Source organism: Pithys albifrons, chromosome Z, assembly GCF_047495875.1.
Source record: "Pithys albifrons albifrons isolate INPA30051 chromosome Z, PitAlb_v1, whole genome shotgun sequence".
NCBI lineage: Eukaryota > Metazoa > Chordata > Aves > Passeriformes > Thamnophilidae > Pithys > Pithys albifrons.
In genome coordinates this window covers 75,972,325-75,992,741 of record NC_092497.1, presented here as the reverse complement: position 1 = coordinate 75,992,741, position 20,417 = coordinate 75,972,325, and the positions used below count along the sequence as shown (strand labels likewise).

The 20,417-nt window shown below is 39.7% G+C and overlaps 1 protein-coding gene across 1 annotated transcript in view; it reads right to left on the bottom strand.

Annotated features, from left to right (window-relative positions):
• ROR2 (receptor tyrosine kinase like orphan receptor 2) overlaps nucleotides 1-18,916 on the bottom strand; it is a 164,640-nt gene extending 145,724 nt beyond the window's left edge. Inside the window, exon 1 of the mRNA XM_071580260.1 lies at nucleotides 18,686-18,916. Coding sequence (XP_071436361.1) covers nucleotides 18,686-18,776 — 91 coding nt within the window. The 5' untranslated portion in view covers nucleotides 18,777-18,916. The remainder of the gene's footprint in view (nucleotides 1-18,685) is intronic.
• Between the last annotated feature and the right edge of the window lie 1,501 nt (nucleotides 18,917-20,417).

Genomic DNA, 20,417 nt, shown 5'->3' with positions numbered 1-20,417 from the left:
AGAATTCCATGTACATCTTCATTTCTTCATTTCCGGGTAGCCTTTCCAAAAGGAAATAAAATATACAGGACCAGTGCACATCCAGTTTCATCCAGACATAGAATCAAAACAGTATGGGATGCCTATCAAGATACAGATGTCCTGAAATTCATTTACCCTCATTGCACAACAGATCACCACTGAAGAAAACACTGCAAAAGGAAGAGGCATCAAAGTAATTTGCACTGTTGAAAATTCAGATAACCTTAACCAGGCTATGATTCGTTTTTATTTATGCAAAAAGGGATGTCAAAATAAAATTAAGAAGAGATTATAGAGCTTTTTGGAACAGATATTCTTCCAAAATGACATTTTGCAGGAACAGATTCTGCCCAGGCACTTCAAGTTAAACATTTACTACACATTCAAGGGAAACAAAACACTGATACAACTAGGGAAAAAGAACCCCTTAAGATTCTTTCCAAGGGTCACATATATGGCCTAAATGTCAACCAAATTATTGTTTTGAAAAGCAGAAGTGTAAAAATCACCAGGGAAAAAAAGAGAGCAGAACTGTAACTCACACTTCCAAAGGAAAAGAAAAAAAAAAGCCAAAACAAAACAAAAAGCAAACCCAAAACAAACACTTTTTCTTAGAGATGGACTAATTGTTGAAATCTATCAGGACCAATCGACTTGTAAACATCTTTTTGGAAATATTTACAGTATTCTTTTCCCAACCAAGTTGAAATTATCACTCTCAGTACAGCAGAAAATGGTAGGAAATAATATGTAGTACAACCAGACTTTTAAAAATTCCATTAGTTATGTAGGGTTTGGGTTTTTTCTTTTGAACAGAAGCATGGTAGAGACTGCACATAGAACAGAATTGATAAAAGTACAGGACAGACATACGTGAAAGCTGCGTAATTAATTCTTTTTAGTATCAGTAGCAGGTCAAAAACTCATGAATTATACAAAAGGCAAAACAGAATACATAACTTATTGAAATGGCAAAACAATTTGTACTAACTCCCAGTAAAATTATAGAAATGGCACATGCTCAGGTGTAGTTCTTGGATCTCCAGATGAGTATTTTGGGATAAACTTACTTCACTGCAGCAGAAGTGGAAGTCAAGTCCTTATCTTCCACAAACTGATTGAAGAGACAGCAGCACTAGTCTAGCAAATCACAAAGTTGGCTTTTGATGAGGGAAACCAGGCTGCTGGAGAAGGGGGAGATGGTGGAAAGTAGACAGGACTGTATCAAATTGTCATCAGACCAATTTTGCTAGGCAAAATGAAGACTACACATTTCCTGCCCCACAATCACCTTTCTGTCACTAGAGGGATGGCACTGGAACAAGGAAATACATTTTCATATCTAACTCTGAAACATGTACAGCACCAAGAATTGCTATCAGGGAAGAAAATATTAAGCCATGCTTGAAAATTTAGCTCATGGATATCACTATATTTGACACAGTGGGGGACATCTTACTGCAGAAGAGCCACCTCCTCCTCTGAGATGAGAGGAGCAGGACTGGAAAGTATAACATTAGAGTTTTAGTCATAGTGTTGAAATACAGACCTAAAGAGCTAAAGGGGTGCCTGTTGGGGCAACCAGGCCAACAGGTTGGTGAAATCCTTGAAGCAGCAGGAGTCACTGTCTCCCAGGCTTCCTGGATGAACCACAGCTCAATTTGCCTGCCAGGGGAATCAGTCACCTGTGCAGACATGGACCAAGCAGGCATGGCCAGGCTGCACGCACCCTCCAAACCTCACACCATAGAGAAGCCAGACAGCACCCTCACCTGTTTGAGGAAGGGTACAATTTAAACTGGAAGGGTTAAGGAATTGCTGTGAAGACAGCAACATAAGCCCAGCCAAAACTGGGATGGACACCTTCAGCTCTCCCTTCTCTCTTCACACCACTGCTGACTAATGCCAGTGCAGGGCCACCTAGTACCAGAATAGGTGCAACTCACCTGCTGCTTCCACAGTTTCTTATCCTAGTCAACACCCATGACACGGGAATCTCAGAACCTACCTCTTCAAACTTTCCAATGTATATAACACAGACATCAGACAACCAAAAAACAGTTAAAAATCTGAAATAACCTAAACACTGGCTAAAACAACATAGGTAAAACATAGAGAAAGGCTAAAGGGTAAGCATCCAGGTTATGCAGGCTAATGATCCTCCAAAATCTGATTGAAGGTTATTCAGAATTTACACCTTCACACTACTCACACAACATGAATAAACTTTTCCAAACATCATTTCAAACAGAGCTAAGCTCAAACAGAACTACTTTGGGTTATTTTTATTAAATTAAGTATAAATAACACCAGCTAATAAACTACAAGCTTCATCACAGCACTTAACTTTCATCTCAAAAAAGGCTGAGTAATTTCATATTTCTGATATCTCTTGCCAGTCTCTAATAATAGAATGTGTTGTGGAGGTCTGTAGAGAAATACAGAAAGGCATCCAGGAGACCCTAGAGCCATGAAACAATTTTACTCTTGAAATGTGTTTAAATAATATTTCAGTGTGAAGAAACAGACATCTTTTCTGTGCACTACATTCCTGACATTCCAACTTGTCCACAGGTTCCTGTTCACGTTCTTTTTCCTCCATATACAGAAAGCCTTCTTTCTGGAAAGACACATGGCACAGGGAAATTTCAGAGTAAGCTACATTTTCAGATGACATGCTTGAAAGTCTGAATTATTGAAAAAAATACTATCCTTCAAGACAGGAAAAAAAAAAGGACCAGGGGAAAGACATATACCAGATGATGTAGGAGGCAAATCAAAACAGGACAAGGGTTATTAAATTGCATCCACTTGGAACTACTAATTGGCCAAGAGTCAGCAAGACAGGTTTCCAACTGAGCCTGAATATTCACGGCTAAAATCCAGAGTCTAAAACTAGATGCAAAATCATTATCAAGAGAGTAATACTGTAAATACACAAGAAAGAAATATTTTGTGTTTAATTTATATGCTTGTCACAGTATAACAGTATATTGGAACAGACCCATCTTTCTGATGGGAGAACATGAATGCTGACTTCTATGCAGAGTAGACTCCTCTACCAAAAATATTCTTCTTGTACATGGTGTGTCACGATGAGACGAAGAGACATAAAAATACTTTGACATTTAAAAAGCATATGATTTTATTAAGAAATTGGCAGATACTCTGTCATTGTGGAGTCACTTTATTTTTACAAACAATTTCAATTATCCAAGTTAGAAAATTTTGGCCAAATTTGTCCACTGCGCACAGACGTACATGTTTCTCAAATTTGCAAATGTAACACAAGTTATAACAGCGTATGGAATGCAAATAACTCATTATTCCCTTTAGTTCTTACCCTCTGAACAGCACACCTTTACTCACTGTTTGCTGCTAACAGAAAAAGAGGAGAAGAAAACAGTTCTGAAAAGGCTGAGGAGTGAAAAACCTGAAAACATTTTTAAATTTGTCAACCTTTGACGGAAATAAAGGGGCTAGCAGGACATTCACCCAAATTATTTTAGAAAAACAAAATGGCAGATAAGATCCAACAGGTAATTAAGATCCTGCAAACAATTAAGAGCAGTGGTTTGAACAGAACACATGTTCTTGAGGCTGCACAACACTTTAAAAACTTTCTCAGATGCAGTTAAAGTGTACAATGCAAATAAAAGAAATTGTAAAATGATCCATTGCCTGTTAAAGAAAGGGGTCTAGGTGAGGTATTATCAGTAACTACAGCTATATAACCTCATCTTCAAAGTACTAAACAATGGAGTCAACTCCTCAGTGACCCAGAATATCATTCCTATTATGCACATAGAGAAATTTCTCAGGCTGTCAAGTTGGTCCACATAAAATCAAGCACTACAGGCAGAAATCTTACTCTTTTTTTTTAGTTCAATATATGATTCTTGCAGGGTCATGAAAAAAGGAAATATGAAAGACACTGTAAAGTAGGACTGCTGAAAGAAATGGAAAATACTCTAGCGTAATCTGTTTATTCTTTGGGGGTTTAACTTAAAAGGCAGAGTAGTCATAGCAGTGTCAGCCCTGTTTTGAGCAGGGTCTGGAACCCATGAGGAACTGAGATCCCTTCCAAGCCTAATTATCCCCAAATGGTGCATATTTCCACTTCATTTTTCTGTTCAGTGTGTAGCCTAACTAATTCTCTATTGTTTTAATTTTCCATCATTCCTTTCCCCATTAGATTTGGTCATCAGTTCATCTTGCAACTGAATATCAACCTCTTCAGGTTGACCACAACAGTAAATCCAGCCTTATAAAAAATAACAATAACCCCACACCAGACCATTAGCTGGCCTCTGTATTTGAGGGTTCCAGCAACCTCAGAAAGCCTTCTCTCAGTAAAAATAGGGAGATAAACCTGAAGATAAGCAAACTGCTCTAAATGAAAGAGAGTAAAGATACAAATTTTCAGTGATACTTGCTCCAGTAAGATAAAAAGAAAAATCACAATGTAGCAACAGGTATAGAACAATACATTACTAAACTAAGCCAGAAAAACAAAGACATGTAGGCAAATGAAAATTACCAAACTTCAGAACAGACTGCACAGATCAAAGGCACAAAGTAATTTTTTTTTTCATTTTAATCAGTTTGCCTTAAGTGTCAAAAAGAATCTCTAGCCTGTTAGTAATCTAGACTACACTGTCCTTCTAATTTACCCCTTGGGAAAAACAAAGCAAAAAACATCAACAACAAAAAAACACAAAAAGCAAATAATGAATTGCTATAAACTTTAAAAAAGTTATCCAAACAATAGTATTTCAGCTTCACTTAATTAAATATTAATAGAAAAAGAAAAAAAATAACACAGGTATCTTGAAATCCAACAGTAGGCAATTGCAAATACATACAAAAGTCCAATTTAATGATTTCTTGTATCTTGATGGCAAGAAGAATATTGTTATTTACAGCAACTACATTGCTTCAAGGGGAGGCCAGTTTGCTGCAGATTTTCTAATCTAAAACATCTTCAGGAACTAGAAACATCATCTGATGAGTCTAACAGATGCTAAATTTAATTTTTGTTTAGTAACATCCTTGCTGTGATTTCACTGACTATAACGGAATCATTCCCTTTTACAGCACCTGAAAATGGGCATTATACTATATGTAGGATTACGCTGTAGCCAGCCTCTACATTCTACAATCATATAAAAAAGGATAAGGGGAAAAAAAGCATTGCAGAGATGTCCTCCTAGCGTATAAAACTCCTTCTGCTGTCACCAGTATACACCATCCCACTTTGAGAAAAGAAACTGTCCTGCTACCTCCATTAAAGATGCACAGCTTCTCCTGTAAAAATAAATAATTTTTTTTAAAAACCCTACATACTGTTATTGTGAGAAAGTTCCTTCTTCAAGACAAGCCAGCACCTTCACAGCCACCGTATTCATCTAGGAAATCTACTACTCCAAACTCCTCATCCAGTTTCTTCATATTTTTTTACAGCAGGAGGTTGAGTGTCTGGATGATATTTTGGATTTCTGGGTCCAAAAATGCTCAGTCCCCTCTTTCAGACCATGATTCAATTATTCTCTAACTGTACATGTACATTTTCCTATTTTCTAATAAATCTCTTTTAGCAAGAGATGTTAGACTCAGTTGTTTTAGAACAGTGGTTAGATTTCCTTCCAGTTATGGCATGCCTATTTTTCTCCTATAGACTGTTTTTCTCCTGTAGACTCTTTTTCTCCTACACTTTCTGTTTTAACCTGAAAACAGACTTTTATATGTCTCTTTACAATTCTGGTTGATATTAACTGCTTGTGACACTATTCAAGAAATGCTGTTACGTTTTTTGCCATTTATGCTGCGTTGACTGCTCCCTTCTTTTAACCAGTAATCAATAAGAATGAACAACAGCAATTGGCCAAAGTTACTTAAATGCAGTAGGGTACATATTTGCCAAGATATCTAAATGCAGTAAGAGCTTAATTTTATATACACTTGGATAAAAATCTAAGCAAGCTACTTACTTGACTACTTGAAACCAAATCAACAATAGGAATTTTCTGATACAGGGCTTTTATTTCAGCATTTTGATCTTTTCTTTCTCTCTTCCCAGACTTTTACCATGTTTTCCACAAAACATCTTATTATGGATATGCACAGTCATGCATGGTGCCACATGTTCATGGACACACCATACAGAAGCTCTTGCTCACACAAAAACGTCTCTGCTCTCAGCACACTTCACACACCTTCCTTCTGCCCCAGTTTCCTCATTGGTAAGATAAACAAGATCATTCCACTTTCTTATGTAATTCCAGACAGCTAGAAACAGCTACTGTGGATCATTGAAGTACTTTCTACCATTAGTAGGCAACAATAGCATGTCTGTGAATTCCTAAGATCTAAAGTGCTACTTAAGGGGCAAAGAATTAGTCACAAAGAAAACAAAAAAAAACAAACACCAAAATACCCAAATGGCAGAAGAAAATATGCTGTAGGAAAAAAGAGTAAGACATAGAAAAATAAAATTAAGAGGATGGGTTACAGGAACTGAGGAAAACTCTGTAGAGACAGTGACAACTATATGTATTTATTCTTATGTTTTCCTATAATTTTAAGCAAGAAACTTTTTTCAGAGGATTATTAATGCTTAAAAATGAAATTGTGTCATATGGTCTGAAATGGAGAGTAGTTTTAGTTAATTGCCTTGGTCTTGCAACATGCAATATGCAACTCATACAATATGAGGCTTTTAGGAGCAAAATATGTATGAATACATTAACCAGTGTAAAACTAAATTTTAAACAATTTTAATCCATGAAATTGACACAGACATGATATTAAGAGAGAGAGAGAGAGAGAGAGAAACTGTCATTTGCAAAAAGTTTTCACTGGACTTTGTCTAAACTCACAGAAAATTAATCTTTGAAAATAGACAGGTCTGAACTCTCTGCTTTTCAAAATGACAAATCTCATTCTCTGGAATAGCACAAAATCATACCTTACCAGAGCTACAGAAATGAAAGTTAATGAAAGGCAAGTTATTTAAAGAAATCACAGAAGCAGAGACTTAGAAATGTCACAAGAGCTTCTGCTGGGGAAAGTTAACTTTTAAGGACCATAATATGGCATCTATTATCCTGTATTGAATGACAGCATGTAGCTGCTGTGCCAGCAGGAAATGAAGGTACTAATTAGTTGGGAGGGAACTGTCCCACATGACATTCTTATAAATGAGACATGAAAAAATTATACAGAGAAAAATTTCAGCTCATTAGAAAACCAGAAAAGTTAACTCTCACTGGTTAACTGAAACAATGCAGTTTTAAAGTTTCAGCCATGTAGACACTTTTTTTGCTAAACTCCACAGGCAACAGCAACATGTTAGGTGCTGCCAAACATTCTGGTTTGGGCAAATTAAATCAAATGCCAGGAAAAATATTTTGGAGTGAGTGGGAATAAAGATGCGCAATTGAGTGAAGACAGGAAGAAAGTTTTGTGCATAAACCATTACACTGGTAGCAAACAGAGACCTGGCAACAATTCTGTGTGAAAGAACTGGAGTAGATCAAAACTTGAGCAATGAACTTGACTGCCACACAACAGTCAGACCCCAATCTGAGAACTAAAAATGTCATCTGGTAAATACAGAAAACAAACATCTTCTTTTAGCTGGTGCTGGTACAGCCTGAGCTAGAGTACACCAGTTTTGGTTAGCATGCTTCAAGAAAGATGTTTTGGAGCAAGTCCAGTAGGGAAAACTGAGAACAACCATGAGATTCAGAAAACATGATGTAAGAGGAAAGGCTGAGAAAACAGTAGGAGTGAAAGGGGTGTTGAAAGAAAGATATCTACCAGAAGACAAGAAAATTTTTGAAAATTATTTCTTTCAAAATTTAAAGAACTGTTTCAGAAGACAGAAAAATAAAATCACATACAACTACAAGAGGTAGAGGAATAACTGTGAGAGGAAGTAAGACAGTTAGATTACAATGAAGTGTAAGTAAGCACTAAGCCTGCATGCCTGCCCATGAAAGTCCCTGTACCTCTGTTCCTGTCACCTCTTGAGAGCAAGCTCATGTTGATTCTACCTTGAATAACAAATAATTTGACCTCTCAGGGTCCTTTTAGATCCTTTGTTCCCCAATCATACTGTGGTTACAGAAGATCTTGAGCTTCCTAGAAAACATAACAGACATAAAACACTTGAAAAATTTCTACAGAGCCTAACAGTGCAGTTCAGGGAGTTGATTTTTCTCTCTCTATTTCTAGAAATGATATATCACATGCCAATGTGATTTAGTACAAACAAAGACAACATTACAAGCATTTCACTGATCATTAAAGATTTATCTGCAGGAAGAAGGTACTGCATTTAGTTTGCTCTTTGGTTTCACACTGAACTAATACTTTCTAATAACTGCCTCTCTGGACATTGTAATTCTTAATTAAATGTGAGGTAACATTTTCCACGTTTTGTGATTTTGAAAATATGCTATAAATTAACACCTTTCCTTTTTGTAGTCCCTTCCTGTGAAGACATATCCTCCTTGAGTTCCAGAATCAAAGCTGCTCCTAACTTTAAATTTGTCCTTTGGATTACAAACAAATATAACTACTAAAATCTGCCTTTCTAACTCTGCATGCTCTTGCCTTTGGCTAGCATGATCCTCTTTAAAGTGTTTTTTACACGTTATGTCCTTAAATAACACATTGGCAGAAATATTTTTCTCAAGAGCAACATTATCCAAAAGTTATCTAGACATAAAATTTGAAAGAAACATTGATAGTTTTATTTTTCTTGCTTTGAAAACCACAGTATCATGAACTTTGTAAGAGATTCTCCATTACCTCTGTTAGGAAACAGATTTTTGAATCGTATTTCTATGCTGACACAGAGAGAACAAGAAAAATGTAAGATTAGCTTTAGAAAAATAGGTTGAATTACTATCTGTAATTTCAGATATAAATATCAAAATTTGCTAAATTTCCAAAACCAAGTATAAAAGACAGACTCACCCTCTCAAGACATTTATTAACTGCTGATTCTGATCTGACTTGAAATAGTTTTTAAAAAATAATTTTGTTGTATTAAATTGCTTCCAGGCAGAGCTATGAAGCACACTTTGCTTTAAAATTAAAACAAGAGGAGATATGTTTTCCGCATGTAAGTTTGGTTCAGATCCTGTTCAAGGTTGCAATTTTCTCTACATACCACCACTTTCCTCTTTGTAAGGGATTCTGGTCTACCATGAAAGAAGTCATCATTAACCATGACTATAACTACAATTTTTTAAGTAATGTTTTTATGTTTAAGCTTATTCTTCAGCTACTGAGTTCTTAGGATAACATTTTTATTTCCCATTCCCGAATAAAGGAAATTCGTATATGAACATAAATTTCTGGTTTCCCTGTCATAGACTTATCCTTTTTTTTCCTTCTCAATGAAAGAACTGCTTCAGGTCTGTTCTGAAGAATATTGATTTGTATTTCTCAGGAGAAAGCTGTAAGATATAAAGGAGTAATTACAGATGAATGCTATGAAATTCTTGTTATTTTCAACTTGGAATATTGAGAAAGCTTCAACAGACATTTAAAACCTTCTCAAAACTCCTGTTTTGTCTATTTCATTGTTTTTCATTAAAACAAAACACAAAACCTCCTTTGTTTTGTTAACACATTTAATTTCAAGAGATCATTCATTCTTACCTAGAAGGCAAAGAAAAACTCAGTGGACTCCTAAAATGCAGCTTAAACAACAACTGCTGTAGATTCAACAGTTCTAACACAAAGAAATGACAAAGACTATTTGTGGTGAGAATAACTACCTGACAACTAATCTAACATCTGTTTACAGGCTAGACTTCTGAGGCAGGTGAGAATTTCCTTATCAAATCTGCACAGGTTCAACTCCATTTTGCAGAATCCAAATCTTAGACAGCCATCAATTATAACAATATTGTGAAAGTGTCTCTAAAATTTCTAACCTACACAATTACGTTAATATTTTTTGCACATCCAATTTTCAATCTCCAAGAGTACAGTCCCATGGCAATTTAAGCTACTCTTTGCTTGGGCTGCCATGTGTTCCCTCTCCCAGCCCTCCAGCCATCCAGTCTGGTCTCTTCCCAACACCAGTGTTGGTGCTCCTGGGGACTGGAGTCAAGCCAGTTCAGGTTGCCTAGCCAGCACTGGATTGGATTTTGTAGGGTTAATTTTTGTCCAGTCAGCTCACTGAGATACAACTTGCCTAGTTTTGTATTACCTGACAATTACACTTCAGGGCAGCACACTGCAAGGGGATGTTTTATGTAAAAAAAACCCTTCTCTAATATGTCAGTAAAATGTGGAAACCAGCACACATTTAGAATTAGAAGAGAACTGTTATTGCCTGGGGGGGAGGGAGGGGGAGGGGAAGAAAAAAAAGATAATAAATATTATTTTTGTGTTATCTATCTAAAATCTCTTGGTATAGTTGTCGCTTTTCTTTTCATGCTCTTGGGTTTTTAAGGCATAAATTTTACTATATGCAGAAATATCACTGCAACATTTTGAATTCTAGTACTGTTGAGTTCTTTTAGAACACAACTCTGCTGTGTCACTTTTCTAAACTAGAAACAACCACAATATTTATCTGCATTTCTTAATCTCCCAGCATACTCACTCTCTCATTTTAACACAAAAAAATCTTGGCATTTTCTTTACATTCTATAACTTCTTGCTAAAATTTTAATATGATGAACAATGTAGAAAATCTACATTGTAGAGACCTCTTAAGATTTCACACAGTTTTATTTATTACTGGTTCATACAAGAGTTTTACAGAATGTATTTTGAAGTTATTCAGCTGTTATAGTCCTGGATTGTCAAGTAACACCATTTTATTTTTCATTTTCTCATTTTCTTATCTTGCTCTGTTCAGCAAAACTTGATACACTCTTAGGAGTAATTTCTCATGCAAGTCCAGACAAAATGAATTAATGTTTCTAGAGGAGGTCGTATTGGCTTTTTTCTTTCACAGAAACACAGAAAATGCACAGTTGGAACAGACCCACAAGGATCAGCAAGGCCCTGCACAGGACCATCCTCACCATATGCCTGAGAGTATTGTCCAAATGCTTCTTGAGCTCTGTCAGGCTTGGTGCTGTGACCATTTCCCTAGGCAGCCTGTTCCAGTGTCCAAACACCTTCTGGGTAAGGAACATTTTTCTAACATCCAACCTAAACCTCCCCTGACACAACTTCAGGCCAATCCCTCAGGTCCTGCTACTGGTCACCACAGAGAAGAGATCAGTGCCTGCCCCACCTCTTTCTCTCACAAAAAGTTGTAACTGCAATGAGGTCTCCCCTCAGTCTCCTCTTCTCCAGGCTAAAAAGACCAAGTGATCTCAGCTCCTCCTCATACAGCTTCCCTCAAGACCCTTCACTATCTTCTTTGGCCTCCTTTGGACACACTCTAGTAGCTTAATGTCTTTCTTGTAATGACCAAAACTGCACACAACATTCAAGGTGAGGCCACATCAGTGCAGAGTAGAGACTTCTTCTTGTACTATCAGACCTTTATTTTACTTTATTTTACTTCCAACCAGCGAAATCACATAATACCTTCATCTGATCTAAAGTGGCACTGCTGTGACTGAGACCTACTGTCTCTCAGTGTACAGACCCTTCTGCTGGTACTGGTGAGCCCACAGACATGTAGTTTTATTGTACCACTCTCACATAGACTTACTGTACCAGCTTATTATTTCTTTATATACCTGCACCTTACTGAAAATGCAGGCATTGACCAGAGTTAGTCAGTGATGTCCACCCGCTGCTCTGATCTGAAAATTGGAAGTTGGCAACATCTGCAGGATGAAGAGCTAGGGAGGGGGAAGAAAAGGAGGTAACTTCATTAAATGATGGCTTCCCATGTGGTAAAGTACAACTACAGCTTGTTAAGAACTTTAGAAGTGAAAGATTAATGCCTTAAAATAAAAATGTACATAGAGAGTAATGTTAAGGTCTTGCTGTAAAACCCAGCTTAAATGCCTGAGGTGTGTGTGCTTTGAGTTAACCAGCAGAGAAAAATCCTAGAAGATGGTTATCTCTGCCCCTGAACTTTGTTCTTCAAACAAGCTTTTGTGTCTCCTTTACAATCAAGGTAGAGTTATGACATGTATCTATTCTGTTGCAGACATGGTAGGAAGAAATCCCTTCCACTTGCGCAGCCTGCCAGTCTCATTAGTTTGCCTTTGGTAGAGCTCTTTTTTTAGACTTACATACAATAAACCTTTCTTTTTCAATCTAAACCTTAAATTTAGCCCTACCTAGCTAAACCCATAACAGTAGTTCATATGACTTAGGAGAGAGTTTCTGACTAGGAAAAGTAAAATTTATTATTTGCAACCATTATTTTTATACTTCTTTTATTAAAGAAACAGGAATAAAATTTGCCCTGTCTTTTGCGGTACATTATTGGTTCTCTGTCTACTCAGTAACTGGATATGTAACTGTATTACTACTCTGATAAGGAATTAGTCCATTTATAGCTTCTTTTTAATGATTTGACTAGACAGTTGTGTATGTTGTTTTGAAGAGTAAGACTTCAGAATTTTAGGAGAACTCTTACAGAATTTCCCCTTTCTTTATACAACCAATCATGTTGTTCTTCTTATCTACACAATACAAGGGGATAAAAATAATGCTCAGGTGCTAAACTAACAGAAGCAAGGAAAATTGTTTATAGAAACCTCTTTACCTTGAAATAATACTTATCAAATGAACTGTTAAATGAACACCCTAGAGTAATGCTGATGAAGACAACAAGGCTATAACCTGGAATTACTGAATTAAATGTTTGTGTTGTTCATATAAAAGGAAATGTCCAATAAAAGCAATTATACATATGGGGATTTTTTTGTTCAAGAAAGAATATCAAGCTTATGTTTGTTGTTCCCTTAACAAGTTCACATGTGAATAGAAATTTCAAATCTAAAAGGTACTTAGGCACATGTCTCCCATGTGAAATCATGGGGTAAAATATCTATGGAGATCCAATTTAAATTCCTGAATGAACTACTCACACTTTAAAACCAAATTTTGGCAAGCTGGGATCTCCAACAGTTCCCCATCAATTTCACTTTACAGTTTCTGTAAAATGTATCCAGACAAAATGTCTTCCTGCTGCTTCAGCAAAGTCATTATAGTGAAAGAAAATGCCTTATCTCTTTTTGTTGTGCTAATCCTCTGTTCAACTCTGTCCATGCAATCTTTGATTTTTAAAGAATCCTTTTCCTATGACTACTTTCCAGCACAGCCAGCTTGCTGATTTAACTAAATAAACAAAGAACTTCAGGTGTCCATGAAACCGCACCCTCACAACCACAAAGCCTTTAGGAGATGTCAGACACCGTTGCTCTAGACTCAGAGGGAGAGGCATGTAAGACCATGCTCATTATCCAAATACTTTCTAATGAGCCAGCAATATTGTGATGTCCTTTCTCTTCCACCAGCTACTGTGTATCACACATTCACCGCCATAGACAGGCATGCATTTTAGCAGGACCAGAAAGTATCAATGTATATGAATCAGCAGACCAGCATATATTCCCTTTGCTTGGTGAAGCAGCGCATACTACTGCTACATGTGGACAAGGGCTCATGCAGATACCCACAAACAGATATAAAACTAGACCAGAAGCACGGAACTGTCTATGGGATACCCATACTACAGCCAGCTTTGCAATATGCTCAAGACTAGGGCTACCACCCTGTGAGACAGGTAAGCCTAAGGTAGGTGGAATACATCTGCTTATGCCCATCATGATAACAGTGCACCATCAGCGAACTACATTTCTATTGTGATTGCTTGTTTTCACTGATACACAATGAAGATTTCTTTGTGTTCTTAAATGAAAGCTTTTGACCACTACCATTTAAAAGACAGAAGTCATAGTTTATAGCTAATGGATTCTTTTTTGACTTTTTGAAAAGCATCTTTTACCACTTGAGAAGTCATGTGCAGCCAGTTTTAGTTATAAAAAAGATCACCAGCTAGTATCACTTGGAAGAGAAAGTGGAAGTCCTTTCCCAGGCTACCCAAGGAGGACAAACAGATGCCAAGAGAAAAAGGTTGGTTGTGAGTCAAATCCGTGGAGAACACCAGAAAAACTGTGCAGCAGGATGTTTGCAAATGAATATTGATACATGGCAAATGCTCAGAAAAAGTAAATGAAAAAGGCATTTCACTACTTACAGTTTAGACAGAACCAAGAGGAAAGACAATAATTTTTGTAAAATCGTTGTTCATCCCAAATGGTTACTCAAAATGCTGTAGTAATCAGTCTGTAGTATGAGTAACAATTAAAAGCAAGATTAAGAAACAATGCGTCTTCTTTCAGTGCAACAAAATCTTGTCATTCCTTTTCTTTGGAGCATTAACTACTTTGTAGTCACTGGATTAGAAGACTTGAGTATTTGCATGCTATCCAGAGGCGTTGAGCCTAATGACAACTTCCTTTAGAAAGCAACAACCTCACAATGAATAAACAAACTTAAATAGCAAGAGATTCTTTGCACAGAGAACAGTGACAGATGCTATAAATTAGATGGAATACCATAAGTAGCATTTCTTCCTTCTGAGCAATCACACAAGGCAACACAGAGCATCTATAAAAAGAACTATTATTTTTTAAAAAAAGTTGTCTTAATAATTTTTTCTTTGCCTGCGATGTTCAAAAGAAAATACAATGATAATTTAAAATAAATAAACTCAATCAAAATTATGATTAAAAGCTTGAGACATTGACTGCTTTTATCTGACATTTTTATTGAATATAAAATGTGAAATTAAGACTCTGAAAATAAGCCATGAAGAGAAACCTACAAGTCTTCTATATAGAAAATTGTCCCAGTTATCAAGAAAAATTCAGTATTTATTGCCATTCTTTCCTTTTACATTTCCTTCTCACTGGCTGGGGGGCTAAGACTATTAGTTTCCCAATCAGTGGTCAAACATATTTCCACGGCAATGACAGTTCTGAAAGCTATTCACACCTTAGAAAAAGTGCAGAGAGTTTAGAAAAAAGATCGGCTTTTCTGCAAACAACTGGAAACTCACTAAACAGGATTAATTTGCCTCATCTGTCATCTGGTCCTTTTGTTCCTGTATCTTGCATTTCTATTCTGTTTACAGCAGAAAAGGGATTAAGGAGAAAAGTCCAGTTCCATCACAAATCCTTAATTTAATCGAGATGCTCAAGGGGAAAAAAAGAATTCAGTGTCAAACTCTTCTTGACTCAAGGAGAAACTTCTCCCCTATACTACTTAACGACTTAATTAATGCTAGAAAAGGTTTGATTAAGGTTTAACCTAAAAATAGTTAATGTAGTCAGTGTCATTTATTAATAGGTGTGTGAAGACTTCTTGTACTGAAAGCTGTATCGACTTTTACAAGATTACCTATACACCACTTCCAGAGCTGAATTTCTTTTATTAAAGTCAGGATGGGGCTATAGCTAAAATATTTTGCAACTTTCAAGATTTAAGTATTTTACAACTTCTTGTAGTTAGGTATTTAAACGCATTCAGAAATAATCCATACTTGTATTAATTCTCCACAAACGCTGTACCCTCAGAAATTAGAGGCTTTTTCACTTTATAAAATTAGGTAGAAGTTCACAAACTTCGGGGCTTTCAAAATCATAGCCAAGAGTTACCATTATGTTTTCATTCACAGACATTCTGTTGACAGTCATCATTTTTTTAAAACATTGCGTTCTGCATACGTCCAAAGTCACGTGAGCATTAACTTCCAGTTGATTAAACATCCTTTCCTATTTAATGACAAGGGGGCAAAATCTGTAAGCAGAGGCCATTGTGCATCACCGTTTCCAACAAACGACCATCCTCATTTCTGTTGCCTCTCACTTGGTCATGTTGTAAAAGTGAACACTGAAAAGGCTGAAATAACATTTTCAAAAATAAACCTTTAACTGAAATGTAAATTAACGAAGACTCTATTTGCCATTAAGCAAATCTAATTAAACAAAAGAATACCGCTTAACAATAGAAGTACACAAGGATTTATTGCTGTGATTATGGGCTCTCAACCACTGTGCTGCACATTCAGCGAAGAAAATGGAGTCTCAAACCTCAAGCCTGTCGAAGTAGAGAGAATCCACACTTCCTACAGGTGATTGAGACGATTATCACAGGCCCGTTTATGGGGTAGCGTTAAAAAAAAAAATCCCAAAAGCGCTTTTAATGATAATTTCTGATTTTATACTGCCTCCGAGAAGGTTGAAAACGCTCCCACCAAATTTGACGTGTCTCCTGAGGGTATATGCTAGCGGAGAGAGCAGTGCCATTGCCCACAAAAGCCGACTGAGGTACTCCGACTCGCTCCCAGAACTTTCTCGGCCCCCATTCACCGGCGCCAGGCGCTCCCCCCGCGGGCAGCTCCGCGGGCAGCCAGGAGGTGCCCAGGATCCCTCACCCTTCCACCCCCCGGGAAGCCATGGAGAGGCTTTGGGAGGACAAAAAGAGCCTGGCTGTGGCAGATGCACGAGTCAGTGTTCACGGGCTGCAGGGGGTGGAAGGGAAGGAAGGAAGGAAGCAAGAAAGGAAAAAAGTTCACGGGACACTGTGCACACCTCCCTCCCGCTGCGTGCGAAAACCAGATCGAGCTGCTCAGGGTAAAGGGAATAAAGTGGCGACGGGTACAGAAATCTCGGGATCTCCTCTCACAGCATGTCCTCTCAGAGAACGACCGTCATCCTCCCTGCGGCCCCCGGAGAGACGCTGTCTCCGACCCCAAACCCCCCAGCCCCTCCCGTCCGGCCCATTGGGAAATCCGCGGAGCCCGGAACCCCGCAGGAGGGGCAGAGAGGCGGGACAGCCTCTTCAAAAGGTGCAATAAAGGCACTAGGAAAAATAAACGTGACGGGAACTGACCCCAAATCCGCGAGCTAACATGCCCGCCTCCTCCTCTCGCCCCGGAAAACTTCCAGACCTCTAGCTTTCTGCTGACCCTCTCCCTTCATGGTAAGGCAACAAATGGCAAGACCTCGACCCCCGGAGCTGAATAACAGGAAATATAGGCATCTGTCACCTCCCGGGGAGAGGTAAATGGATTAGCGAAAGCAACAAAGGGAAGAAAAGGTCTTTCAAACGTGCAATTGATTAACAAGTCACCTCTAATCTGCAGCATCACTGTGTTTCCTTAAAGACATCATCGGTCTCCTCCAGCACTTCGCTACAACTAAATTAAAGCTTGGAAAGGCGGAGGAGGAAGGACCGGCTAACCCGCCGAGTTCCCCCACTGCCCGGTGGGACAGCACGGGAAGGGTTACAAACCTGGCATGCAAATAGTGCAGTCTGTCACTTCCTCCCTCAGTCCCTCGGCAAGGCGCCCCGGGAAGGAGTTTGTGAGTAAGGTTTATCTGCTGCAGAGGGGGAGAGGGCAATTTTCCAGAGAATGGCTTCGTGGAAGATCAAAGAGCTGAATCCGGCAGCTCCTACCTCGCCGATGCCTTTCACATCCCACAGAAAAGAAAACGTTAAGCCTCCTCTTTTCTGCTTTGAAAGCACCACACGACTTAGACGTGTGTGGAGGGCAGCGGGGCGGGGAGAGGGGGGAATAATAATGAAAAAAACAGTTTATTAGGCTCATTTTACAGCAACTGTAAGTCTTACACCATCGCTGGTCAACTCCACCCGCTCCCTATGGTCTCTGTAAATCACGACACTACACTCGGAGATGCCGGACAAATTGGCATCTGTTCAGCAGCCGCACCGCCGCTGCCACGGCGCAAGGTCAGATGTTAACAAGGGCAGTTTATTCAGCCCGAAAAACAATCGCGCAGCTCGCTGAACCGCGCGTGCTAGTGCTTCCTGAGCCCTAAGGCGACCTCCTCAGTCCCCGACGGTCGGCCAGGTACACAGAGAAAACGGGACCCGCTAAAGCCCCAAAACACAGAAGAAGACGGCGCTGAGCCTCCATGAGCTGCAAGCACGACGGCTGCCCCCACACCCACTCATCTTTAACCCTTCTGGTGCTCCTGCTGAAATTCTGGCAACACTCAACATGCCAAATAATAACACATTATTATAACCATTCCGAGGAGTGGTCTGGAGGGCGGGCAGAGCTAAGGAGGAGGCTCCACTCATTGCTATTCATCCTCGGCAACAAATAAACCCCGAACTTTTCCTTTGTTTTCTCCTTATTTCCCCCTCCCCCCGGCCCCTTTCAGTGGCTACCAACCAGCCTCGGTGTGCCGAACCGACTGAGGAGAGGCACGAAGCTACTGACGCCCGAGTGGGACAGGAGCGCCGGGATGCGCTCGGGGCAAAAGTTTCAGCTGCCCTCAACTCTTGCCAACTCCCTCCCCCTCGTAAAGAACACATCAGGTCTCCATTGTGGCAAGAAGAACGGGGGGGAAAAAAGGAAAACAAAAGGTGGATGAGGGAGAAAAAAGGAAGAAAGACGTGAAAAGAAAAAACATAATAAAAGAAAATTAAAATTAAAAAAAAAAAAAGAAAAACTAACCAACTTGATACACCACCTGGGGATGCTGGCGGCTCCGCCGCTCCCAAATGATTAGCGCAACTCTCCTACGAACGGGTGCGACTCTCCCTGCCTCCCGTCTCCCCACACACTCTTACCCGAAGAGCAGAACCTTCCTCCCCTCCAGTCGAGGGTCCCGCTCCTTACCTGCCGCGCGGAGGCGGAGGAGCGAGGCGGTCGCCAGCAGGGCCAGGAGGCGGCTCGCCGTCCCCCGCCGTCCCGACGCCGCGGGGACCATGGTGCCCGACCGGCAGACAGCCCGCGGAGAGCAGTGCCCGCGGGCGGAGAAGGCTCCGGTGCCTCTGCCGGCGCCGCGGGGGCTCGGCGCTCCCGTTAACTTCTCCCGGGCTCCGCCGCTCCGGCTCTGCGCTCCCGCTAGCGGACTGTGCCCGACTGTGGGCGGAGGAAGCTGTGCTCCTTTCCCCACCTCCTCCTCCTTCGCCTCCTCCTTCTCCTTCCCCAGCATCCGAACGTCACCCGGGACAAACTCGACACAACGGAGGGGAGCGACGCCGAGGGGCGGAAAGGACAAGGACAGTGCCTGCGCTCCGGCACCCTCTGCCGGGGGCAGCCCCCGCCGCCGGCCCCGGGCGAGTCCGGACCCACCTTTCCCTCGGCACTCGACGACCACCAGCGGCCAGCAGGACTTGGGCCCCCTCTGAAGGGCGAGTCCTGCTTCCAGAAGCCTCAGGAATCCTCAACCTTCCTCACAAAAATCCCCAAGAAAACAAAAAGAAGCGGGTGAGGGACTCATCATCCACAAACCCTACTGCTTTTCTTCTTTGCCTCCTTCCTTCTCGCTGCACAATTGAAGTGTTTTTGCACCTCCACAGCATTAAAAACACAGTCTTTGTTGATTGAACACAGTTTCTCCTGTCTCCAAAACGCCCAGTGGTGTCAGCCCCCACAGCACGTACTCCAAGAGGCAAGAAGCACTGCGACTACGATCTTCATTCTCTACTGGTTTTCTCACACAAGGCTGTAAAAAGCAGTTTGCTTTCTCCCTCCAGCAGGCAGAAAATCATTCTGCTCCCAGTAAAGTTTCAAAATATTTCAAAGTTATTTGCCACCAGATATAGGGGCATTCTCAGCACAATTTAAGTATATGTTTCAAAATCTTTTTTTTTTTTTTTTTGGGGGGGGGGGGCAGGGGGTATGGTTGGGAGTGGTGGGGGGTTGGATTGGTTTGGGATTTCTTTCCAGTTCAAAGAAATCAGTATTCTAAGATGATGTGGAACTGTCAACAGGCTTCTGTTAACTATGTCATATAAACTCCAAGAACGGAGTATCACCCAATTATTTGCCAAATTTTTCAAGTTACAATTTAACAGCAGAGTTAATCAAATTCTCTGCAATTACAACATTTCCATTGTTATATACTTAACGTCTAAAGATCCGATGCTAAGTAATGTTGAAAACATACAAATCTCTTTCTTTCCCAAATCAAGGTCTAAATTCACAATCATTTCAGTGAAATTAATTTTCCATTAAATTTAATTCTTATTGCAAACAAAGGCAAATACTACAACATATTCTTTCTTCCTGCCTTTGCACCCTGTTTCTTTTCTCTCAGGTCTTCAGTTCCACCTTGAAAATTCTTCTGGCACCTAAGAATGACAAACGGAGGTCCTGATCCCTCTTTGGTAGGAATGCAGGACTGACTGACTTCAGCCCCTTGCCATCACAACAACACATTTTATAATCCCTTCTATAAACATATGAAACCTAAGGTAAAAGTAGAGGATCTTTTTATAAGCTTCACTCCTTAGATTAAAGGCTACTCCAGACATTGTCCCTTTGATGGTTAGGAATCTACTCCTAATTTCCAGACTACAGCTATTCAGAGGAGTTTATACTCCTTATCTCTTGTGCCACTATT